Here is a 26,576-nt window from a genome sequence, read left to right as displayed (position 1 = left end):
AGCTATTTTGAAGATGACATGCGGCTAATTGGGACTCAACAGATTCACCTTAACACCCGATTTTGTTATCACTTCAAAGATTTGTTAGTTGTTTTGATTTTTTGGTTTTTCTTTCTGTTACCCTAACCTGTTATATTCTTTTACAAAGAAAAAAAGACGAGAAAAAGTAAAGCAAAAATGAAAATGTTATTAGTTCTACTCATATCAGTTGTATGTGTGCCTTATGCTGCTCATCAGTGTTTACACAAATATAAGATTAGTGGTCAAGAGGGGTAAATGATGTGCTAAATGAGGGCAATGCAGGTTAGGGCCAGTAAGACTCCTCTTTTTTCCCTGTGTGTAAATTGGACCCTTGGGCCCTACAAAACGGAGTGCGGTTACGCTCCTCGGCCACGCGGGGCGCTGCCGCTCATCCAACCCAGGACGCTTGACGGGATACACAAAGTTTATGCAAGGCTTGCAGCACATCGGGGACCGGCGGAGGGGAGAGTTCAACGGGAGTTTTGATTCCAGTGAGAGCATTCGAGTTGCAGAAATCACTTTTGAGCGCGCCACGCGCTGGAGGTGCGACAAAGCAGCACGTATTTCTTGTCGATGCGAAGCGTCAGCGGGCCCGTTAGTCAGTCAGTCCGCAGCACGGCCAGCGCGCTCCGGAACATCCCCACGCCGCACACAGCGGAGACACACGGGGAGTGTGTGTGGGCGCCCGGTGCCCGGTATGTGTGTGTCTGTGTGCGTGTGTGTGTATGTGTGTGTGTGCGCGTGCCTACACAAGTGTGTGTGTGTGTGTGTGTGTGTGTGTGTGTGTGTGTGTGCGCGCGTTCGTGTAGAGTCGGGGAGTTGTTAGAGCACTAAGTCAAAGAGTGGGGGAGCACGCACAGCCGTGAGAAAGAGAGAGACAGAGAGGAGGAAAGAGAGGAGGAGAGTTGAGTGAGAGTGTGTGTGTGAGTGGGAGAGAGAGAGAGAGAGAGAGAGAGAGAGAGAGACCTCGGCGGAGAGGAGGAGAGAGAGAGGGGAGGAGAGCTCCGTCTCTCCCGGTGCACTTGGCAGTCTAGTTGCGGGCTGCTGTGCTGTTGCTGTCGTGGCGTGGCTGGTCGCGCCAGGCGGGGAACTTCACCACACTGGAGCCCGGAGTCCCACTCTCTCACCTGCGCAGTTCGGAGCTGCCATGGGTCTCTCGCCTGGATTTACTGTCCTAATTATTCTGTCGGCCTTTCTGCTGCACACCAGCGGCCTTTACATCGCCAGTAGCGTTGGTACGTACAGTCCAGTTAAACGTGGTCAGTGTTTATGTTGTTCTACGTATCTGCTGGTCTCTCATCAGCGGGGCGGCACGGGGCTCTTCGTGCGCTCACTGGGAAGTCTGGATCTCAGCGTAGCGGCAAAACACTGTCCAGTCCCCCCTCCTCCCCACCCCCCGCGCTTGTGTTTTCATTTCGGGCATGCTTTTGCAGTTTTTGCAAACAACAGTGTAGGACGCATTTGCAACTTCTGCGTGTCCCGCTGTGGTGTTCGCAGGGGTCTTTCCGGAGGTCCCTCAGCGGTGCAGGAATGTGTTGTGATTTGCCGTCTCCCACCCTGGGGTGAATGTTATCTGGGGTGTAAAGGGGCATCAGAACCACCGGTTTACTGCCGGATTTTGCAGGGAAGTATCTGATTCGGCCGCTGTCGCATCTATCGATCTGTCACAGGACGCTGGAGTCGGATGTCAGCCTATTGATCACACTATTATCAAATCATTCCTCTAAAACGGGGGCTCAAGAAATATTAACAGTGTGTGTTAGGTTTTATCCGTCAGCAAACTTTATAAAATTGATATGGCAGATTAACAACCAAATCATAATAATGATTCTAATAATAATAACACCAAATGGACACCTGACTCTGTGATGGCATTGACACCTTAAAGTGGCCTTGGCTCGATGTGTGTGTGAGTGTGTAGCTTTTGTGTGTGTGTGTGTGTGTGTGTGTGTGTGTGTGTGTGTGGGCGCGGGGAGCGTCTTTCAGGTCGCCTCAAAAATGCACCTGTGTTGTCACTGTCACACGTGAAGAGAAATGTTCCTCCATCCAGGACAATATCAGACGCACGAACTGTCTGTTTTACTCTCAGTGCAGGAGGCTAATTAGCATGTAGTTAAGATACAATGAAGATGATTAATGGTGATGATGGGATAAATGTTTGTACAATACATTCCAGTGCGCATCCGATTCAGTGAAGGCGCTTTATGAGACTGTCAGTTTGATTTGTCGGGATCAGTTTTTTTTTTTTCCATCGGTCTCGAGGTTACAGAGATAATTTTTCTCGGATCGAGCATCCTGACAGTGAGAAAACAGCGTGAGAAAGCCGCAATTAGCACCTTGATCTTGTACCGGCTTTCCTGTTGACGGTGGAAGGGCACAGAAGGTGTCAGGAGCGCGGCGCGCTCTGCTGAGGCTGCCTTTTCCAAACGCGCACCGCCGAGCACCGGGGTCGCCTCTGGGTTCATGGGTGGGGCTGCACGCGCGTGTGTGTGTGTGTGTGTGTGTGAGTGAGTTTGGGTGTGTGTGTGTGTAAGAGAGAGAGAGAGGGAGTGTGAAAGGTGACTGCTTTTATTTATTATTTTGTTCCTTGTGACGCAGAATAAGGAACAGATATTTCCATGGCATGCCTGACATTTTTCTAATTCCTTATTTTTCCTCCTACCTCTTTTGCCCAACCTCCTAATCACCCCCTCCCCACAACTCCCCATTTTCTCCCCTGCTTATCCCCCATGCTTCTCCCATGACGTCTCTTCCCTCCCCCTCCTCTTCCACCTGTAATGCCCCCCCCACACACACATTCTGACATCTTACTCAACACGTAACATTTTTCCCCTCTCTCTCACCTGCTCCTGCCTCATCCTCTCTTCTCTCCCCCTCTCCCATTATCCCCTCCCCCTCTCCTGAACTGTCCTGTTCCCAGACTCCCTGCAGCACGTCCTGGGGGAGTATGGACTGGTGAGGCCCATCAGTGTGGACGCAGAGGGCCGCTTCCTGTCACACGCCGTCTCGGCTGGCCGCATGGCAGGAGGGCAGCCCCGTAGGCGCCGGAGGAGGGAGGTAGGAGTAGGCAATGATGAGTGGGAAGAACCAAGGGGAGAGCCCGTGGCCTATCGGGAAAGGCTTTACTACAACGTCACCATCTTCGGCCGGGAGTTCCACCTGCGCCTGCACCACAATGCCAGGCTGGTGGCCCCCGGAGCCAAGATGGAGTGGCGTGATGACAGCGACAGCACCCGGCACTCTGAGCCACTGCACGACAAATGTTTGTACGTCGGTGACATCACAAACACGCCAGGAGCCACGGTGGCCATCAGCAACTGTGACGGCCTGGTGAGTGGACAACCTGTGCGACCTGTGCTCTGCTCTTAACTTTCTGACTGTTGTAGGGTTGACTGAGTCTGCTGTAAAGGAGTCTGTGACAGGATGACACGGAGGGACACAAGGGACCAGATAATGCACGAGCTCGTTCGCAGGCAAACTCTGTGTTAAAAGACTGATATAAAGATACAAGCAAATAGCAAAAGCAGGAGATTTTTGCCCCTTGACCCTGTTGAGTCTCTCTGGTTGACCCCATAGCTCAGAGGTTGCCACGAGGTCAAACTTTTGATTTACACTGCTCTTCCCCCTGATGTCCTCTAAACTGGTTGTAACACCAGGCCTGCCGTGAGAAATACCTGAGTCATGTTTTTATCCTTCTGTCCTCTTCCCCTTTTAGTTTACTCATGTAAACAGGGGGAGGGATTATTAAAGGAATACACTGATGTTTCACAGATAACCTCAGTGTGTGTGGCGACATCTCAGCACAATGCTCTCAGAAGAGCATTTAGCTGGTTTGCACTGCTCACAGCGCATCGATACAGACGCCCTGGATAAACAGCTGACACTTCAACAGCATTTAGATTGAAAGTGCCACCATAAAATATTTTGGTTGCACAACAGTTGCTCAAAGAGCCTGAATTGTAGATGCTTTTAATAGAGCTGACGATGAATACAGGAAAAGGAAAAGAGATGGCAAACAGTTGGTGAATGGCTGTCGGCAAGGGAGAGAAGTGAGATACAGACAGTGTGAAGAATGTGCACAGGAACTGCTGAGATGAGAGGATGCAGAAAGATGGAGACCAGTGCCCGAGGAAGATGTGGAAGGGACGAGCGTGAGAGACGGAGAGAGGGAAAAAGGCAAGTAAACAGGAGTAAAAATGGGCAAAGGATGTGTACAGGGAATGCTGAGATTAGGGGGAGGAGTTCCCCTCATTAGGAAAAGTGTTCATTACTCAGCCAGATCAGCCTACCACTGGAGCTGAGTAGCAGCGACTGGATCCGTTTAGGGTCGAGGACACAGGGGACTGAGCGAGCAGCTGAGAGAGCAGGCAGGGAGCCAGGACAGCACAGGCCTGACAAGCCCACTTAGCCTGACACCAGCCAGCAGCGACTCACTGCTGCTTGCTCCGTCCTGCCATTCCAGGCCTATTGGCAATTTCTAGGGAGGGTTGCTGTGTAGTTGGTTACAGTTGATAGATCACCAGTTAGCACTTGGCACTGGTAAGTTGAGTGGCTGACTGCATCGCCAGATTTCCACAGGATCGGTCCACATGTTTTCAAGTCTGTTAAATAATGCTCACACGCCTATGTGTACAGTTTTTCATGTGTCATGCACACACACGAGGATGGACACGCATGCTCGCAACACAATGTGCATTCCTGACGCTAGTTTTATGTTATTCCACTCATCGCCAGTTGGAGGTGGTAACGTGACAGCGCGGCAACACAAGCAAGGTGGGAGATGATGCAAGCTAGCAAACACGCAATAAATTTAATCAGTTTCGCAAATGTTTTCTGATGGAGGAAATGCATTCAGGCCTCTGTTGTTAGTCCTCAGTGATCATACAGTTAATTTTAACGAAAAACACTGAATGTAAACATTACTTTTTTATTGACAAAAAAATACACAGGGCAACTTTAAGTGGACAATCAAGTAGGTGTCATCCAGTGTTATGGTCTTTTTAGTCCAAAAGTCTCTGCTTATTATACTGTAGCTCCACTGAAAACACTGACTAAATAGAATTTCATACTAAATAGAAGGTAGTGTTTGAAAATATTCACTTTGTTGAGCTCAGTCTGCTGAGGTCTCATACTGCCTTACAGAATGAGGACTGAGGATTTCGTCCCCCATCACTTCCATTAGAGTTGCATTAGAAAGAGCTCTCTTCAGGGCCAATATGGACAGATGGAACGATCACAGCACCAAAGTTGCAGCAACTGTTCCAACATACATATGGGCATGTGAGCGTTGTTTTAAGACATACTTGAAACAATGTGAGCCTCGCCTTTAAAACCCTGTTTGTTGAGGCTATTTTCCAAATGTAATCTTGTAAAAAATAAATGTCTTTATGGAATTGCTGACACAGATGTGTGTGTGTAGCACTTAAGGTTACACTACTTTACTGTTTTAATGCCCCAAATATGCACATGTTGGAGTAAAACAGTTTTCTTACAAAAAGAAACTGTTAATATCATTGCTGTAATAGTCACAGTGAATTATGAAAGCAGAGAAAAATCCCTTTTAAAAATCACATCAGTGCTGTCCACTTATATTTAATTTGTTTCTCCCCGCCCCTGAACAAGTCGTGTCATTACTAATCAGTTCTTATAACCTCCCCAAGCATGCCAAGAAATTCTGCCAAGCTCTGCCTGTATCTGCCTTTTTAAACCCAGCAGAGCCACGTAGCCCTGCTCTGCCCTGCTGTGCCCACTTCCTCAGTGACCCAGACACCTGGTTAGAGCCTTTTCTGCCCCGTGTTGCCATTCACAGCCAAGAACCTTTTGCTGGCTGTGATCCAGGGTGTGTGATGGGGAGGGAGGGAGAGAGCCAAGACAGGGGCAGACAGGGTTCAAACCAAAATCCCTCCCCCCAAAAAAACATAATAATAAATTGGCAGAGGAGGGAAAAAGATGAGGGCAAGGGGTATAGATTTCAAGAAGTAGCAAATGGCCAGAATAAATAAAAGAGGATGAGAGAGCACAGGAAAAAAGGAAATTCTGAATGGACAAATGACCTTTGGAGGGAATTGGATTTCTGTGAACAGAAGCTGTGATCAGCTGGTTAGTTCTCTGGATGGGTGAGAGGAGGCAACACACTGTACAGTACAAGAACTGGGGAGTGTCCTGTGTTTGTGTGTGTGTGTGTGTGTGTGTGTGTGTGTGTTTAGTCCTGGATGGGTGCAGTGCAAAATGAAATTAAACTGCAGCTGAGACTGTGTTTCTGTGCGTGTGTGTTTGTGTGTGCAGAGAGCAGAATGGAGGACTGCATGAATCAAAAAGAAGCTGAGGAGGTTTCTGCTTCATGCATGAATGTTGGTGTGCACAGTGCTTGTGTGTGTATGTGTGAACACCTCCCTGTGTATATTAATGTCGCTGAATTTGTCACTTAATAAGAATGACGAGACAGATCAAAGTAGGAAAAAACAATGGCCAAATTTTGCTGCTTTGGTCTCAGGGACCTGGTTTTATGCATGCCGACTCACTTGAGTGGCTTACTGGACTCTTAATCAGACCAGGGCCATTGATAATATCATTCATAATTCTCTGAGCACCACATGTCAAAATATCTGCTGTTAAAATACCTACATATTGGTTCACCTGGTTGACTTTATTTTCGGGCCAATCTGAAGTGACTGATGCATGCAGCAGCATAGAAGGGAAGTCTGTTGTATGCAGCTGTTTCAGAACAGTTTTTATTCAGGTTGAGGTCGGAGGTGCAGAAGAACTGTTCTCAGATGTTTTGGTGTAATGTGAAGGCTAGCGTCTTGTTTATTGATGCAGAGGGATGGAATCTTGCATGTTGGATAAAACCACTTGTTGAACTGCATAAATGTTTCATCTGTAGTTAGATTTTAGTTTTGTTAACCTTCATTCTTACAAAATTCTGTCATACAGTTAGACTGTAAGCAGCCATTTTAGTATTAAAGGTAGTAGGAACAAACAACTGCAGGATTCAAATTTGAGACAGTTGTTTCCATATTTTGGGGAGGCTTGTTTTAATGTGGTCGCCTTCTCAGGCACAGTCACAAACATGCTAACAAAGCCGGACGGAAACCTGCACACAAGAGAGTGGATTCTGGCGGGAAATCACAGAAAATACCAGGATCTCAGTTCCTGAACTTAAATTCCATGTATTTGTGTGCATGTGTGTGTGTGTGTGTGCACGTGCGTGTGCGTGTGTGTGTGTGTGTCCGAACCTCTGGCCCCACTTATGGTCTTTCCGTCAACCTCACCGACAGTATTTGTTCAGAGATGTGGAGGCTGTTAGCTGTGTTGGCCTGATTTTGTGCACATGTGGGTGTGAGGTCAGGTGTATTCATATGTGTGTGTGTGCATGTGTGCATGCGTGCACATGTCTTTTTGGGATCTTATGTGGAATGTTGAGGTTCAGCAGAGCTCCAGCTTTTCCTCTTTGAGACAGAGAGGCTTAGTGATGGGAGATCAAGGGTTGCAGAATTATTGCTATTTCATTTTTCCACGATACTTTAAATAATTGTGTCATTGTAACACACTGAAGTAGTTAAGTGGGGACAGTCGCACTGTAGACAGTGTGCCTACACTGTCTGAGGGCTGTCGAACTCTCAGCCAGAGATGCATTCATTTCCATCATGCAAATCAGCGCCACTTGTCTATTTAAGCTTCTTTTGGCTTTGATGAAAGTTGGTTCTTGGTTGCTGTTTATGAGCTCTGTTCACCAGAGCACAGTCCTGTTCTCCACACACCCGCTGAAGCTCCTCCCTCATCCAGATGTGATTTAACAAGGTGAAGCAGTCTTATCCTTTCAGTTTCCAAATGGACAAACAGAAACAGAGATTTCGTTCAGAGTGATCAGTATTATGTGTGGCCAATTCTCAACTTTGAATGCTCAGCATGCACCAATGTGACCCAGTGCAAGTTGAGAAAGAGAAACTGGGAATAAAAGAGAAGAATCTTGAGTAGACCATCTTCAGAAAAAAGTGAAATGTAAAAGTATGGACAGATGGAAGGAAATAGGAATAAAAATACACATAGCCATAATGTCAGGCTGTGCTGTTTAAATAATCCCTGCAAGTGATCTAATCTTGATTGCTTCAATTGATACTCATAATTGAAGCACGTAATCTCATTGTAGCACTGCACCCAGATATCTGTCTCTAGTGTGAGGCCTCCAGATAGATAACACCTGAGATAATCAGAGAGTTCTGACAAATGGTAGGGCAGCTTCAGGTTACCGTGGGAGCAGAGGGTCACACGGGTGTAAGGTTTCCGATAGGTGCGAGGAGCGAGATCCAGCTGGCTCAGAGGCCATCTCCACGCCACAGTTAGTTAGTGCATGTGCTGCCTGTCATCTAAAATTCAGGTGGCTGCACACCTGGATGTGACACGACAAAACACGTGTTGCACACAGCTGTGCACCTTCACATGCGACAAGCACCTTCGCTGAAGTGGGAATCGTGTGCAACACATGTGAACACACGTTTTGTGCAGCGTGGCAAGCTGCTCAGACACAGGGCAGGGACAGGCAGCAGCAGAAATAAGCAAAGTTCCCCTGAACCATCTTTACCTCGCTGCATGACAAAAAAAAACAAAAAAAACCTGCGCACACATTTCTCTTAGTGTCTCCACCCTTCGCCTCCCTCGCTCTCTTCTTTCCCCCTCTGTCTCTATCTGTCTCGTGTTTCTTGGCCAGCAGCGGTAGCAGCAAGCAGGAGAGCTCTCCTAATGATGGTATTAAAAGAGTCAGGAAAATGACAGAGAAAGAGAAAGAAAAAGAATGTGGCAGACAGCTTTTTGCTCCCCAACACCCACAGATTCTGAGCTCTGGCAAAAAAAAAAGAAAAAAGAAAGAGACAGCAAGAGACAGTGTTCCTTTAGTGAGCAGTCTTTGTCTGTTTTTAGCAGCAGCTCTGCTCCCAAGCGTTGATCAGACAAGTGGTGTTGAGGGTTAAGGCTATTGCCCGCTGTCTATGCAGAAAAAAGTTTAAAGCCAAGAATCGAGATCCAGATTTCACTAACTGGAAAATATTTTATGCCTGCTATTTGTACAATGTGGGCATCATCATTTGCTGGCAGGTAATTAGCCCCGATGCCGTGCAGGTGTTGCCCTTTGTATATTCTGATGTGCCATATTTATGTATAGCTGTGTGCTTCGGTCTGCTCGTGTGCGTTATTAGTGCACAGCGGGAATGCTGGAAGGCTGCAGTGTTATTTTGGTGCTTTCATTGAACAGACTCTAACATCAACAGCAAGGAGAAATGCCAAAGCATTGACAGGTGTTTTTATTTATTTATTTTCTGTGGGCGGGGGCACGTTCTTCGTGAATAGTATAAAAACCGTCTGCAGGCTTACAATGCTAATTTAATGTAATGATAAAATTAGAAAGGTTGTAAAGTGACTTACCATTAAAAAGCCACTAAACACACACAGTGTCTGCATGCACACATCATGCTCCCAAATCTGTGCAGGCAGAGGGCTTAATCATGTGGGAGTGTGTTGACAGAGGGGCAGGCCAATCACGATAATAGCCCCAGAACTAAACTAAACGCCAGCGACACGGACACTTGCGCCAGCCATGCCCCTGGAATACGCTCAGTCATTACCTCCGCATTAGGAGTCAATAGAGGAGGCAGCCCTGGGCTGAGCCAACTCATCCATCCATCCAGCCAGCCAGCCCGACAGTTAAGCTTGGTCAGGCGTGGCGACTCGCTGGGCCCTACAGTGTGTTATTCCGCCCCGGGTCACACGATAAGCAGCTCTCAACTGTAATCAGCTCAAATTGAAATGATGACATCAATTACAGCACGGCGCACAGCCGTTATTGACCCTAGCCCTCGCTCACTGCGCGGGGTAGCCCGCGTGCAGGGGTGATGTTTGAGGAACGCCTGCGGGAGCCGCATGGCCGGAGGGAGGGCCGGGTGCAGAGAGGCCCGGACGGCTGAGGTACAGTATGAATGAGGAGGCAGACAGCGAGAGAGCGAGAGAGAGAGGAACGTGTTCTCGGTATCTGATTGCAGGTTCCACCCTGCAGTGTAGCTCCACTCAAACACACAATTACTCAATCTAGAGCTATTATCAGACACAGAGAGAAATAGTGGGAGAGAGACAGACAGAGAGCAGACCCATTTTGAGGAACACTATACAGAGAAAAGGAGTGCTTTTACCAGAGCTGTGATTACTGCCGCTCACTCAGTGCACTTAACCAGCCCCCTTGACTCTCTTTCCTCTCGCTCTCTGTCATTCACAGAGTGCCTGCTCAGAGCACATGGTTTGTTTGAGATGTTGAAATAACAGGATTCATCCGAGGAAATAGAGCAGTGGAACCCCGATAATTATAGGGAAACACCTCTGTGATGTCACGACAGCAGGTTATCTCGATGCTAAAATCAGCTCCGACAGTCTGCGATGCTGCAGCAGTGGGGATGGAATAACTCACTGTGTGTGCCATGTCATGATACAATGTGGGTTTCCTGGAGTCTGTCTGCGATGTTCTGATCCAGATTCCAGAGGGCGTATAGTAGCGATTAATGAATTATCTTCTCAGCCAATCACATGACTTGTCAGAACGGCACGTGATGAAAATGACTCAGCCCTCTTTCCCAGTGAATAGGCGCGTGTGGATTTCTCAAGCGGGAGAAATGTGTTGTCTGAGAGGTGCGGACAGGCGTGAACATGGGAAAGCCTTTGTATGTTAAGTTTATGGCACTGAGCACAGGGTCGCCATGTTTTACTTTCAAACACAATGAGCCATGTTTTACACGCAAGCATGTTTTCCTGTCTTGCACATTTGGAGTCACAAGCAGGAGAGGCACTGTGATGCTGCAGTGGCCAAAATGAATTGTCCAGATGGGTCCAGAGGGTAGTAGTGTACAAAATGGATAACAACATTACTCTGTAGAGTCAGTGGGAATAAAATAAGTCATAAACTAGAAAACAGGCCTTGTTTTTTTGGGGGGGTTTTTTGCACGGCAGACAGCCACCATCAGCTCGCCTGTCCGTCAATCAGTCAGCCAGCCGGTCCCACAGGCCGCAGGGCCGTGCAGGAAACTGATCGATGCCAGCCGCATCAGCAGTTCTCTAGCTAACAGGCCCGAGCAGCCTCTGTGGAGGATCCTGGAAACAAGGATGAGACATCCTCCCAAGGATCCAGAGTCTGAACAACCCCTCCTGCCCTCCTGCCCCTGGCCGGCCGACCCGGTCCACGCCCCGCTGTTTTACCTCCACACAGGTGAGAGAGAGAGAGAGAGAGACACACACAGACAGACAGACAGACAGACAGACAGACAGAGAGAGACAGAGAGAGACAGAGAGAGAAGGGTAGGTTCAGGAAAACGACAGTAACAAAGGGGGAGGGAGGAACAGTGCGGTGGAATCTTAATGTGCCAAAACCTGAACAAGAACAACAGCAGCATCACCATCAACACCTGCTCGGGGGGGGCTTTTTATTATTGTGTCTTCCTCTCAGCTAAGGTCACTCGCCTGCTTCCAGAAGCTACTTCTCAGACTGATCATGGATATTTTATGTTTGCCAGTTGCTTTCACTGCATGAGTGCATACCTATGCACACACACACACACACACACTCTAAAAATACGTGTGCATTTTGTCCTAGTCTGATCTAATTAGTTGCATTTCTTCTTCTGAGTTGAATTGTTCTGCTGCCTTGTTTGTATTTCTTTTTGCATGTTCCTTAATGGAACAGAGCCTGTCTGCCTGCCTGCCTGTCTGTCTGTCTGTATACAGTGTCTGTGGCTGAAAATCACTTTGCTTGGCGCTCGTTGCAGCAGGCAGCTAAGCGGCAAGAATCGCACCTCATAACAGAAACTCACACCCTCCTCATCTTACTAAGGCTGCCTGTCTTTGTTTTGCGCAATAGAGAAATAATCACTTTTTCTCTCTCTGTGTATTTTGTTTGGGGGTTTTTGCCAGTGCGCGAGGACCTCGGGAATTGTTAGTGTACCAGCATATGTAATATATTATATAATAATATATTGTATTCTAATAACTGATTCTGTGGGGGCTGGAGTGAAGCAGCAGAAACAAAGAAACACATCTAGCACTTTGATCACTGTGACTGATCGTCTGCCAGTGTGTACAAGGAAAGCTTTGGATACTGCCTTACAATTATATAATCTGTTTGCCAAGATGTAATGGAGACTTTGAGATGACCTTGTCGATGTATAGCTCTGCTTGAGATTGAGTTACTGTATAGCGGGCTTCCGAGGTGTGCTGGATGCGTCCTCTGAATCGGGGACAGGGCCGAGCACCTTCTCAACACTCGCAGCAGCAGGGTGATGCAGTCAGCAACATCGGGGGCAACATCGATATTTATCACAATATAACTGAAGCCACCTTAAGATCACTTTTAATTTGCCTGAGAGATTGAGAACCTGAGAAAGACCACGGACTGTGTGAGGTGCAAACAGAAAATCTGTTTAAATAGTTGAAATGTATAAAAGTCAACAGCAATCTTCAACCCCGTCGGGCGAAATCCTCGTAAGTCCCACAGTGTGAAATGTTTACCTTTACTTGCATGTGACGGTAACATTGATGAGGTCCTCTCAACACATGTATTAAGGCATGCATAAAAATGTCATCATCTCAGTAAAATCCTCAAAATGATACGACTCCTTCTCCCTCGTTGAAAATATTTTTAATTTTACAAGTTTAGCTGCTTTGACATGAGATGGCTCCTACTTCACTGACAACGCTCTGTCTTTGTGCACTCGGGGCTTCAGGTTTCCACGTCACACTTTGGACCAGGATTGGCTTCCAAACCATTAGTGATGTCACCAATCATGCTCGTAGGCCCGCCTCTTAAAATCTGATTTTCAGTGAGCAGAGAGAAAATTGACGCTTTCAGCAGATGAATGTGAAAACAGCCGTCTAGTGTCAAACTCTGCAGATGCGTCATTCTGCACAGCATAGGAATGAGAAGAAAAAGACATTATTCTGACTGAAAATTTGAACTTATTTTGTGGTATTTGCCATCTTTGTTGCCACCGATCTGCTCCGTGCTGGAAAACGACATTAGCTCAGCCCTGTTTGAGACGGCCTTTGGGGCTGTTTTGATTTTTCAGGTTGTGACTGTTAAGCTGTTGCTGTCTGGGCCAAAACAAAAAAGTTCCTTCAAAGGGAGTGGTCACCTCTCCCCTGTAATCATCCAACCCCTGATACTAAAACAATAGCATGCAGTGTGTTAAGCTCCCTCCAACCCCACTGCGCCCATTCTGTGAAGGGGGCTGTCATTTCCCTGAGCAAAAAGCCCTCACTAGCTCCAGGCTGCTGCTCGTAGACAGTCCTGACCTCTGGCCTTTCGCATAAAGAGGAAAGAAAAGCAGAGCAGGGATCAATAAGGAAGCACATTAATAGTAAGCCGTTTCCTACTGCATGGTGTGCATGTTTGTCCATTTGCGTAAGCGATGTTGAGACCCCCTACTGTACGTCAGGAGTGTGTGGTGTCATTTGTGTGGCTTAGTGTGGCACAAAGTGCATTAAGTGCTCAGCTATTACAATAGGTACGAAGGAGTGAAAGATAAATGATCTAATAGCTCTGCTGTCAGACGTAGTCTATTATTGGTTATGTTTATGGCCATAGCCAGAGTTGTTCATCCTTATAACTGCTCTCCTCTCTCTCTCTCTTCACACACACACTCGCACAGCTCTTCTTACAGCGAGATGATTGACAGCATCGCTTGGAACACAAAGGGAAATGATTTTTTTCTCACAAGCTAATCCTTTGCCTCTCTCTTTCACACACAGTGACACTCAGACGCAGACACACTGGGGAGAAGGGACTTATTGTCAGGTTGTGCTCGATCTCCACAGTTCATTTCTAATCCTCTTTCTCACTTTCTGTACCATCTCCCCACTTCCACCCGCTCCCACACACACACAGCCACCCCCACCACCACCCCCACCACCACTGTATGAGAATGTAGTCTCATAGCTCGGTCCCAAGGCTGAGATCCACTGCACAAGTCCTCACTGTGGCCAAATCAGTGAGACTGACGACATGGAGTGAGGGGAGGACGACTGCTGTATGTGAGGCTGGCGTGATGAGGAATAAGATACAATTTAAATGAGAGACAGTGTGGAGGAGAGACTAATGGAGGAATAGAACAGACGGGGATGTTCCTTTTTTCTTTGCTTTATGCTCTAGTTGTCCTCTCCTCTCCTTCCTCTCCTCTCCTCTCCTTCGTCTCCTCTCCTCCTCCACCAGCAGCAGGGTGTATGCTCGCAGGGCGGGTGTGGCTGCAGCTCACTCTGATGCGATGTGACAGGACCCTCCTCTCTGTCCTTTTTGCTGGTGTGTGACAGCATGAAGCCATCATCCACCTCTGTCTCTTTTCCCATCCCATCTTTTCATTTCTGTCATTGTTTTGGGAAAAGAAGAGCATTTCTGGGACTAGCCATGAGCCCTTCCTCTCTCAGACTGTCTGTTTGCATGGTGTGTGTCGGCCCATATGGAGGTGTGTGTACCTTTCTCTGTGTCATATTAAGATGTTTTTTTTTTTCAGTTCAACTGAGCATGAAACACAAAAGCATTTGCGGCCGACACAAAACATGACAATATAATAAATGAGGACTGCTCAGTCATGAATCCCTAAAAGAAATTTCAATCAATAAACAGTCCAAATAAACATTAGTAGTGATTGACCATGAGAGGAAACCTGCTCCATGCATTTAGCACTCGTTACTCTTCAAGTATTCATTGGAGTTGCATATCAGGCGTGAGGTATTTGGGATTTAATCTGGAAACATGGGATGTTTTCCTAATATTCTGGCTGTGATTGCAGCACACTCATTTCTTTTGAGAGCAGGGTGCACTTCTGTAGCTGTGTTGGCCTGTTTCCACAGCCACTCTGTGCAGACTGAGACTATCTCAAGGAATCTCTTCGTTTAGGGTCAGTCGCAGTGGCTGCCGTTGTTTCTTCCCGATACTGCAGATATTTGTCTTACATGGTTGTGTTGTGTTTAGACTAAAGGAGCTGAGGGCTTTCCTGAGAGGGTGAAGTAGCCTCAGGGCCAGTTGACAAATGTAATGGGACCATTCACGGTGTTCACGCACTTATACTGAAGGTCTAAGATGTGATGGGTGTTGGAGATTGCTGGGTTTTATGTTTGGTTATTAGTGGTTTTAGGCCTCAGTGAGCCCAGCATGCATTGTCAGATGCTGTATTTCAGTGCCAAATGGCAGTTTTGTAAATTGGAGTAAGTAATGGCCTAAATTACCTGTGGAGAAAATGTAAAATTCAAGGTTGTTGTAAAACCTCCTGAACTGCTCCTGAAGATGCAGTTTTGGAAGTGCATTTTATTCAAATTCCAGTCATATCCCACATGTCTGAATATTTGAAGATTTGTGTAAATGCTAATATAGAGATGATGCGTTGACCCAAGTCATCGGTTATCAATTTTATAGAGTAAAGAGGACCAAAAGGTACAATTTATGCAGATTGTGCTCCAGATTGTCACAGGAGACCGGTAATACAGTGATATTACCTTACACTCAAATCACAATTCTCTATTTTTGGGCCTGCAAATCAAAACTAACTGTTTCATAGAGTCATAGTATGACTCAACACAATCAGCTCTAAAATTGTCATTGCCTCCAAATGTTTCGTGGGACTGTGTATTACTCACACCGTCTTCGTTGTAGTAGTGTTACTGTAGGTTTGTCACTTCCATGGGTTTCCCGCCAGATCGGTCTCGTCAGAAAACAAAGTAGTCCAATAATTCCTGCAGATGAAGGTGACCAAATAATTGCAGATGATCACGAGCGAGGGGATTTGTTTTGTTGTGGTGCCTCTGATTCATACAAGGCGACAGAAAGCAGGAAGACAAACTAACAAGAGGGATTTGTTGTCGTGTTTTTTTGGTAGTTTGGAGCCTTTCCAGTGGCTCTTCGTTTGCAGCGTCTCTGAAGCTGCAGCTTTAATCACCATTAGCCTCTAACTACATGCGTGTAGCGTGCGGCTGTTCGGCGAGAGGTGCAGAGCCTGACAGGGGCCGAGAGAGCTGCTCAGATTAGGTTGATGTTTTGGACCAAAGCACTCTGCGTCTCATGTGCTGTTTTTTTCTCGCTGCTTCTCGCTTCTCCACTGCCCATCCATCTTTATCTCTCTTTTGCCCTCTCCACGTCTCCCTCCCTCCCTCCCACTACAGTGCGTAGAGGTCATAGACCCAGCTGAGCCACAAGCTGTTGTTGCCTTACACTGACTACTCTACCTGCTAATATGACCAGCGAGCCCAGTTTATCACGTTACTCTCAAACTCTGCACGGCCAAGATCACACACACAGACTCTGCGTAGAAATAGCGAAGAGCTGGTGCGGGATTGAGTGCTTACATGACAAACAGGGACAGCGTTAAGAACCACACCTGGACTGGCGTGAATCAGTTCTGCATTACGGTGAAAACCTGACATCCTCACTTGTTTCATGTTGATGAAATCTTCGATGTTAAGGGATCAGTGTCGTGATGTTGTTTGCAGTCCACCCCCACAGATAAAATGCTAATGAGTGTTTGTGTTCCAAAATAGAGGTAGAGAAGTACATTTTGTGTGGAAAAGTACATCTTTTTTTTTTTTTTTTTTTTTTTTTACAGATGTAATGCTAAAGGCTCAGATGCTCACATTTTGATGCTTTTCAGCTTTTTAGTTTGTGCCAGGTCAGACTGATGCAAAGTAAGAGTCAGTGAGGTATCACAAAACGCTAAGTGAGACGACCCTATCCAATATAGACTGTAAAATCTCCATGTTGCCTTAATTACACTGCTGTTTATACTAAAGCTACAGTTTGGTTACCTGGGATGCAAATGTATGGCTGGAAAAATTACTTCCCAGACAGGGGGAGTTTAACTTAAATTTGCTGCCCCATTATGTGCTCCAAAAGTCACTGTCATGCCCTGCCGTTCCTCTCCAGGCTTGCAGGCTGTTTGTTTGTTTGTTAATGAAAAGGGAGCTTTGTATGATCTTTCTCTACATGGCAGTGGCAGCTCTCTGCTCGCATTCCTCTACTTATTTCAAACAAACTGCTCATTGCTGCTTCTCTGTGTGCCAAAAGATTTTCCCTGAATATAAAAGCCTCCATGAACTGGCTGTAAATGTTATAGGACTGGCGATAAACAGTAGTAAAAAGGACCGGTATTTAAATGAAAATGTCAGGGATGGTCATTCTCAGTGAAGGAGAGCCTTTCGACTTTCAGTAGAAATATGACGGCCAGGATCTTTGTTTGTTCAGCGTGTTTGTTTACCCTCATTTCTCCTCAAATGTTGCTGGACATCGCTGCCGTCTTTTTGAGGCAGCTGGTTCTGAAGCTCATCTCTCAGTGTCTACAGCGGGAGGGGGTGGGTGAGGCGGGGGTTGGGGCGTGGGGGGGTAATTTGGTTAGGGGAGGTAACTATGAGATATGGCGGAGAGGGAGGCAGGCTTTTTGACACAGCCACTCGCTGGGGCTGTGCGGTGATGTATAATGGCAATACGAGTGAGCTCGCAGAGAGCGGAATGGCCTGCACGAACCACACACACACACACACACACACACACACACACACACAGCAAACTGCACACAAATTGAACCTATGGGCTTTTCTTCTACCACATGAGCTTCCCAGCACCAGCTCTTGCGTGTTCTCAGGGTTAAGGTATCCGTTTGATCTCAGCAAACCTATTACATGAAAAAGAATAATGTGGAGGACGCCTCTCTGCGAAATTGTATAGAATCCTTTTCCACAAAGAGCTCAAGTCATTTTTGCTCTCTTTCAGAATATGATAGTTTAAGTGGCTTTTGCTGAAGCGCTGGCCGGCAGCGCTCAGCTCAAAGTAGAAGCGAAAGGGGGCTGATTTCCTCCCAGACGATGTGATTGTATAAAGCTGTGACTGTTGACTGCGCTTCCAGGCCCCAGTAATTGGGGGCAATAGAGGAGCCTGGTGTTTCCCCTCTAGATGAAATCTCTGGTTTAGTCAGACAGGGTGTGAATTACAGCGTCTACTGTATTCCTTTGCTCAGGAAAAAAAATGATGCACACATATGTCCGTGTGCGTATGTGTGTGTGTGTGCAGGAGCGGTTGAACGTTTCTGAGGGTGTTTATTGGTGTGCGAGCACATGTTTATTTGTTTGAAAGTGGTGGGATTCCCTGGTGATAGACTTTGATTCTTCTGGTGGAGGCTTTTCTCTGAGGAGACTCTGTATAAATGTCTTTTTTTTCAGTATGTAGATGGGAGGACAGGCTTTGGACTAGTTGGCAGATCTGGGATTAGAGATTTCTGCTTTCGCCCTGATATGTTGCATTATCAAAAAGCCTTCGGATCAGATGTTGGAACAGGGACGCTGTGTAGATGTGTCAGTGTTTTAATTGGCACCCACAAATGTATGCAGTACAACATAGGCTCATGTATGCATTCACACACTCGCACAGCCGCGGGCTACATCCTTAACCCTTCCCCTTGTCCCCCGTGTGCGCTTGCATACGCATAGTATATTTGAATGGCAGGGTGTCATCGTGCACTCTGTTTAATGAGGAGACATTTAAACAAGTAATACTTGCCATAGCAGGATAACAAAATACAACAAGAATGTTTTTATCCGGATCAAACATAATTTAGAAAGCAATTTAATTTAGAGAGGAACAAGTACTTTTTTTTTATAAAGAGTGAGAATATACATGCCCCACTTATGTGTGCATTTTTAAAGGATTTATTAAAAGTAATATTTAATGTAGTGGAATGAGATAATTACTGTGAAGATACATAACTTTGTAAAGCTCATTATGCCCAATTTGTGCTCAGACTCTACAACCCCAATTCCAAACAGGTTGCTAAGGAAAACTCATCTGCAGATTAGCCTGTTTACCGACAAGTGTTCCTGAGTCCATGTAGTAACATCTTTATACAATCATGTGTTCACAAAGTGGTGAACCTCGCTCCATCTTTGCTCGTGATCGACTGAGCGTTTCGAGAATGCTTCTTTTATACCCAATCATGATACTATCACCTGTTGCCAATCAACCTGTTTACCTGTGGAATGATCCAAACAGGTGTTTTTGGAGTGTCAGTCTTTTGTTGCTCCTGTCTGCACATTGGAGTGTTTCAGACGACATGACAGCACTGTGGTTGTACATCATGTGTATACCCAGTTCCAAACGTTGGAAAATTTAACACCATAATCATACGACCGGGTCTTAATCAGCTGTAATCTGCACTTCAGTTGTCTTGTTGTTGTTGTTTTATCCCAGCATATGCCAACAACTGATGCCAGTCAGCCAATACAAATGTGTTTCAGTGCTCTGCCTGAAGGAACGCTATGCTTCATTAATAAATCTTCAATGTTATCATTTTATGATGTATTTGAAGTGAAATATTTAATTATTACATCATTAATGTTCTGCTCCGTAAGCTCATCCAACAGAGCCTCAGATACGTCTGATGACAAACACAACGGGGCTGCTTTGTAAACCCAGAGGGAGCAGTCTTAAATGACTCTGCTGAGAGGTCCAAGAGCCGATCCGCATCGAGAACTAAAACATGTTGGTGCTTTGTACTTGACCATCAACTGTACGTCTCCACGTATATTCAGAAATTAGCTGCTTTCTCTGTTCTTCATCTTTCTTCACAAACCCAGTTCTCTGAACAAGTGCCTCCAGGGACTGCTGCACACTTCTCTAACAGTAGGACTGTTGTGGATAGACTCACTCCTTGCTGCTAGAATATTTGACCTTCCTCAGTGTCACGCTTCTTTCTTGACATTCTCTGTGGGTGTTTGTAGAACAGGACAATCAGGGTGTGTTTTGCGCCTTTGTACTATTTCGTCTTATAGGTTTCCTCTTGCGTTTAGGTGTCATTATACACTCAGGGAATATAAAAAAAAACATCGTTAGTTGCAGTTTATAAACAGGCTGTAATTGCTTCGGGGTGGATTTCACCTTTAATTCCTCACGGGGTAGGAATAGGATGTGGAAAAGTGGGGGAAGGGTTGACACATCACCTCGAAGTTGTGTTCACGACGCCTCCATGAAACCTTAGAATACTTGGGAACAGACATAAATTGAAGTCTCTGCTCGTCTTGTTTTCTCGCACCACACCCAATAACACACATGCACGCACGCACACACGCACACACACACACAGCTCTAAGACACTTAGACAGCTCCATGTGAATGTAATTCTCACTTGCAGGAAAGCATATCATAAACATGCATAAAAAAGAAGTACATACAGTATATTTGTGTATGTATGTGGTGCATATATGCACATTTTAACATTTAAACATTGTGTGGTTATGACTGATGGTTCATTGAAGGTAAAAAACCTCACATTTTCTTCCCCCTTTCAATTTCTTTTGCTTTTTTCTGTCTCTCTTGATGGATCCAAATATTCCAAGTGTTGTTGATCTCTCTCTCTCTCCCTCTCTCTCTCACTCACACACACACAGACACACACACACACCTCTCCAGGCAGAGGGAGTGAAGCTCAGAGCATGCCTGGGAATATTCTTTGTCAATTTGTGTGTCAGTGCTGTGGCTACACGGGTGCTGACGGAGGCCCTCCTTTGTCATGGAAACACCAATTTTTAATCTCAGGTCCTTAAACCAATGAATTCAAGCCTCTCTCTCATCGGCTAACTAACTCTCTGACTGACACATGCAACCTGGTATAATTGATGCATCTGAAATGCCTGTTAGAGGCAGGCACACACACATTATTTTGAAACTAGAGGTGTGCAAAGACATAGAATAAGGCAAGCTGAGGTGCAAAGGATGCAACAACACCTGGATTGTTAATAACATTTGGCTGGATTAGTATTGGGGCGAAGCATGCTGATAAGTGTTAGAGCAATGTGCTAACTGAGACTTGGAAAGCAATAATATTCCCTTCACAGCAAATGAAAAGAACAAAAGTGCGATCGGCTGTGGAAGGATTAAAACCATCCTTGCACATTTGACACAAAGGAAACCTTCTTTATTCTGAAAAAGATATCGGTTGGTTGAATGAAACCTTGAGAAGCACCCACATTGTTTTTGATACATAAAAAAGCATAAAATGGCGTCGTTAATTGTAGAAATTTTGACATGAAGATTTTGCTGACGACCAACTAGACTTTGGCCACACCCATTATCTAAATTTTCGCAGGCGGCTCCGACGGTATCCCTGGCTACCGCTGGTAACCTTGGTGATACCGGTGGAGATATGCTGCAGTCAGTGGGCGTTGCCAGGGCGTGATATGAAAGCATAGCTGGAGCAGTGTGTGTGTGTGTGTGTGTGTGTGTGTGTGTGTGTGTGTGTGTGTGTGAGCGTGTGTGTATGCAGGCATGCATGTTTATGTATGTATGTGAGTGAGTGTGTGTGTGTGTGTCTGAGATCCAGCCTCTGCCAGAGCCTTCATTTTGACGTATCCTTTGATGACGCCATTGGCATTCGAGCAGACACACACACACATGCAGGAGAGGGGTAGGGGGAGAGATCGAGGGAAAGCTGTGAAATATGAAACAAGAGCATCTAAGTTCAGGTGCATAAACATCTATTTATTAATTGTGGAAGCCAGCAGCTCATAAGAGAAGCCTTTTTTAATATAGTTTATATACTTCTACCGCTTAAACTGGTGTGCGTCCGTGTCTCTCCTCGTTGGCCCGTGAGGCCAGAGAACCAGGACTCTCTCCCTCTGTGATTTATAGCCGAATAATTGTGCCTCATCAACAGTATTGCACACTGCATCTCTACAGCAACACAGCTGTACCTCCTCAGCATGTTCACTAGTTCTGTATTTGTTTGGCTATTTGGATTTGATAATAAGCTAATCAATGGAGAAATTAGCATTTGGAGCTATGCGGAAACATAATGCAACCACAGATGCAACTTTGCTGTTCTCCTTGAGGCATAATTAATTAAATTAAGTTATTTTTTTAGGCTAATTCACTAAAATTTTGTGAGTCAGCGTTTTTTCCTGCTTGATTTTTAGTTCTTACAGCCACCCGATTTGTCTTGCACTTTGCGAGTTCAATGATGATAACACATGAAAGTAAAAAAAAAAAAAAAAGTAATAATACATCTGAACACCAATGAGAATGAAATGAACTGACATTTTCTTTTCATTTTGCTACTTTGCGCTAATCCTACACACTCCTGCCTCTTAATGTGCGTAATCCCTCCCCGTGTTATCTCAGGCTAATGTACAAGGAACAGCACAGCAGAGTGGAGGAGATGCACTCGCAGGCTGAAGCCAGCAGCTTCCCAGAGAGGGTTGAGGCGGAGGCCAGCGATGTTCACTCGTCTGTCGAACACGCACACTGTCTGTCTTCCACCAGAGAGAGACTCCCTCGGCCTGGGCTGCCTTCATCAACACATTAGCAATATGCTGCGGCCAGCGTTTTCGACTTACTACAGCAACACACAGACACCGTCCAGAGACAGAGGGAAAAGTGGGGAGGAGGTGTGGAGAACATAGTCACTGACTACAGACAATATGTAGATGACTTTATTGCCATTCTGCCTGTCTTGCCTTGTTTCCTCGTCCTTGCATTCCCTCGCTTCCATTTTCTTCCTCTGCTACCTTCACTGATGTCCGTCTCCTCTCCATCCCCCCCCAGGTTCTTCATAATCAAATATTTGACCTAATGAAGGGATTTAATTACTGGTTGCCCAGCACTGGAGGTGTCAGATTACTATTCCCCCTTTTCATTTTCTCTGCAATTTATCACTATCCTGACAGCGAGGGTGCGTACGAGTGTGCAACTCTGCGTATGTGTGCGTCGTGTGAGTGTGTGAAAATGTTCTTTGAAGCAGCATGTTGAAGGAGTGAGTGTGGACCTGTGTACAAATTTGTAGTTAGTTGGCCACTTGAGACCGTGATAACAGAAATGGCATCTAAACTATGCTAATGCTCATAGTTTTTCAGCGCAAGTACAGCCACACTTTACATTCTTTCTGTGAAGGGCCCAAAAAAATCTGATGATCGTAGCTGTGCGCTATTCGCCATGCAGTTGAGAATGCAAAAAAAAATATCTTCATGTTAACACACAGAGAAGTTGCCATGCATACAAACAAGGACAGAAGAGTGTGTGTCTGAATGTGCACATGCGTGAATGAGACCGAGAGCATGCACATGTGCATGCATACACATGTGTGTTGCTGTGCGTGCACGTTCGTCGGACATTAGTGGGTGTGGGGCGCGCAGTGGTGGCCCTCCCAAGCGTAAAATGAACAGCAGTGGAAGGGTTATGTGAGTGTCCAGACCGTTTAGATTTAACTATTAATTAATAACCAGGCAGGATCACAGCGCTGGAAGAAGGGCAGGCAGCTGAGGGGGCGAGACAAAGGAGAACAACAACAGAGAGAGGACTGGGGGGGGGGGTTTAACTCTCATCAGCTCGTCCTCACATATACATGCGGTTCATGAGAAGATGAGATAAAGTTGGAAAAATACCACATACAGACACCTTAACCTGCAGTTACGTGCTGAGCAACTTCTTCTAGATGGGTGGTTGATTTAAATTAACCAACAGTTTTGTGATTAAAAACGCTTGGCGGACATTGCTCAACATGAGGCGCTTGTCATCCAGGACAGCTGCTCCCAACCGTCTTTAACTGCTGTTTACTACTGAAAATGACTAATTCTTCATATTTACTTGGGCACGCTACAGACAGACATTATTGAGTCATGAAGCCTGAGATGCCGACAGACTTACAAAACCACAAATGTTTTTGCCAGACAAGTTAAGGCTGGAACATACTGCTCTAGGCTGCGCAGGTATGGGGTACATTCAGAGACCTTTTCTTTTATGCTGTTTCGACTGTTTCTTTCATACTTGAAAGGATTTTAAGTGTAACCTTAAAGTGGACAGGAGCTGAACCGGCCTATCATCTTGCTTGGTGCTCAGGCCTACACAATGTGTTTTTAAATAACATGTAAGGCTGTTTGCTCAAAGATCTCTCGTGGTTGCAATGACTCACGATCTTTGAAAAAGCTTTTATTATTGACTGTTCTGTTTTTACCGCCATTGACTGCTGAGTCCTCACTCCTCTTAACCGGCCGACAGGGGCCACAAGTGATCCACAACAGTTTCAGTTTGGCCCCAGACACACCTGGCGTAGACCTGCACTCCCCTTAGTTCACTCTTCCAGTAATCTAAATGCAGCATGTCAACATTGTGCATCCTTACTGAATATCCTGCTCCTCTGTACGCCCTGTATTCATTTTAGGGCAACACTTTGTAGCTTTAAAAAAGCGAATGATCACAAATGTACAAACTGTATGTTCTGTACGTGTGAATATAAATCGTGAGAATTGAACCTCAGGCAGCACCTCTCAGGATAGCGCTGCTGGATGAGACACTTCCAGCACAGCTTTTCCAGGAATTAATAAGGAAATATTAGCATTGAGCCCTGCTTCTGATCAGATTTGTTACAGGTGCAGCTGGGGTCGAGAAATTTACTGAGTATAATGAATACCACATTTCCAGTTATAATATGACACAGAGCGCATCGTGATGGTCATAAGGTCGTTGGGAGTGAACTGAGTCCTCAGCCTTGGGGAATCTTGCAGATAAGGAACATTATACGCAGACACAAAGAGGCAACGTGAGTGGAAGGATGGTCTGCGGATCCAGTTATGCTCCACTTCTTTGTAACACGCGACCATTTTTCCACTGTCGCTCCCATTCCGGCCCCTATCTCCGGTATCCAGATCAAGCCCCCGAGGCCTGATCCCGTCCTTTCGTTCCCATCTCTGCCTCCTGACACACTGAGGGTTAAACAAGTGAGAGGGAATTTGAGGGAATGTGGCAGTTTTCCCAGTCCCACTCGCTTTCCCAGGCCCGTCCCGGAATTATTAGGCTAAATGAAGCTAATGAGGGAAGTCATGCTGGATGTTGGATAGATGCTGACGTGGAGCCAGTGTGTGTGTGTGTGTGAGTGAGTGTGAGTGTGCATGACATAAATGGCTGGCATCACTAAACTGCAAAACCACACGCAGCCTGACCTGCTGACCCTGGTGTTGCCGTAGCAACCAGGAGTGTTTAAACAAGAGCACGCCGATGTTGTGTTCATTTCCTGGAACTTCCTGTATAGTGTGTGATATTCCTTTTGAAAGGTTGCCGTCCTTTATCCGCCCCTTCATCTGCAGCCCCACGTAACCCATTCAAAATCAGCCGTGTAGCTGTGAAATTGAAAACAGCTTTGTTTCTGCGTTCCTGTTCTCAGTGTCTAAATAGTTGTGTCTTTTCAAAGAGGCCGGTTTCATTTGAAAGCAGTCCTCTGTAACCTTACAGCTTGCAGGAATATCAATAGCATTACTGCTGTGTTTTCCTTGACATATCTTGAAGCATCTCCTCCACACAGATCGCACAAGATCCTAGCTGATAGATGTTGTGATGCTTTTCAAAAGGCCGGCTGCTCTGACAGATATCTTCGCCGTGCACGCTGTGCCCTTCTCTCTAGTGTCTTGCCTGCTGTGCAGAGCTGTTATGGCTGCTATTCACTGGGTGGCCTTCTGCAAGGTTCCTGGCATAAAGATGATTTGACCTCCGGTGTGCTTGTGCGCTTGTGTGAGTGTGTATGTGTGTGTGTGTGCTTGGTCGCAGAAAGACACGGCAAAGGGTTAAGCAGAAACGTAGCAAAGCGGTGTTTGCGTTTGCCCCGTATCCTCACAAATTACCATACCACCAAGTTATACACTCACCATAATAAAAAAAAAAATGTTATCATGCTATTTCAAAACTGTTTACATACGATTCATAACATGCATTTTGCATCAGGAGTCATTTAGGTGGAGGTTACATGGTTCACAGTGCATCTCCCTCCCTCACCCTGATTGGTTGCTTGACTACAAAGTAGTCAAGGTTGTGCCATTGAGCGGATTTGCTTACCTTGGAAAAAAAAAAAAAAAACAGCTAAATGCTTGCTGAACACAAGAAACTCAACACAAAGCATCATGTAAAAATGTTGTAATCTGTCTCAGTTTGCGGGATGAGCTGGAGGAGAAACAGTTCAGCCCAGCATCTGTTCGTGAAAGACGTCCACACTGGTCGATTCCACACCTCAGGATTTAGGTGCAAGTGCCGATGCAGGAAGCATTATTTAGTGAGACAGGAAGTGAGGGTCTGGCAGCGGAGGTGGTGGATTGTAACCTGAGGTTTTGCAGAATCGTCCAATATCGACTATATCTCCTTGTCCGGAGAGAGGGTTGGACCGGTCACGGCGACAAACACGCAGCTGGACTGTGCAGAAGCTGATTTCAGGATATCCGACTATAGGAAACTTTATATTGAGATATCGATATGTGTCATTATACTGTAAATGTTTTTGGAAATCGACAGAAATGTTTAATGAATGCAGATACGTAGTCACGTTGATGTTGTCTCATGGTATATACAGCAGCAGCCGATGCTGTGGTGATGTCTGCCAGGCTCGAGGCCTCTTGTCATTAACATTAAGCACGTTTATATGGGTAACTTACAACTATCACACAGCATAGTTTGCTCTATAATCACCATTAGATAATAAATCTCTACCTTCCCGCCAGGAAGCAGTGAGTAGGCCAAAGTGTTT

The 26,576-nt window shown here is 45.9% G+C and overlaps 1 protein-coding gene across 1 annotated transcript in view; it reads left to right on the top strand.

Moving 5' to 3' along the window:
- The first annotated feature begins 1,168 nt into the window (after positions 1–1,168).
- adamts2a (ADAM metallopeptidase with thrombospondin type 1 motif, 2a) overlaps positions 1,169–26,576 on the top strand; it is a 108,039-nt gene continuing 82,631 nt past the window's right edge. The window contains exons 1-2 of the mRNA XM_041944772.1: positions 1,169–1,256; positions 2,942–3,351. Coding sequence (XP_041800706.1) covers positions 1,169–1,256; positions 2,942–3,351 — 498 coding nt within the window. The remainder of the gene's footprint in view (positions 1,257–2,941; positions 3,352–26,576) is intronic.

Source organism: Chelmon rostratus, chromosome 9, assembly GCF_017976325.1.
Source record: "Chelmon rostratus isolate fCheRos1 chromosome 9, fCheRos1.pri, whole genome shotgun sequence".
Classification (NCBI taxonomy): domain Eukaryota; kingdom Metazoa; phylum Chordata; class Actinopteri; order Chaetodontiformes; family Chaetodontidae; genus Chelmon; species Chelmon rostratus.
This window is presented reverse-complemented; position numbering and strand designations above follow the sequence as displayed.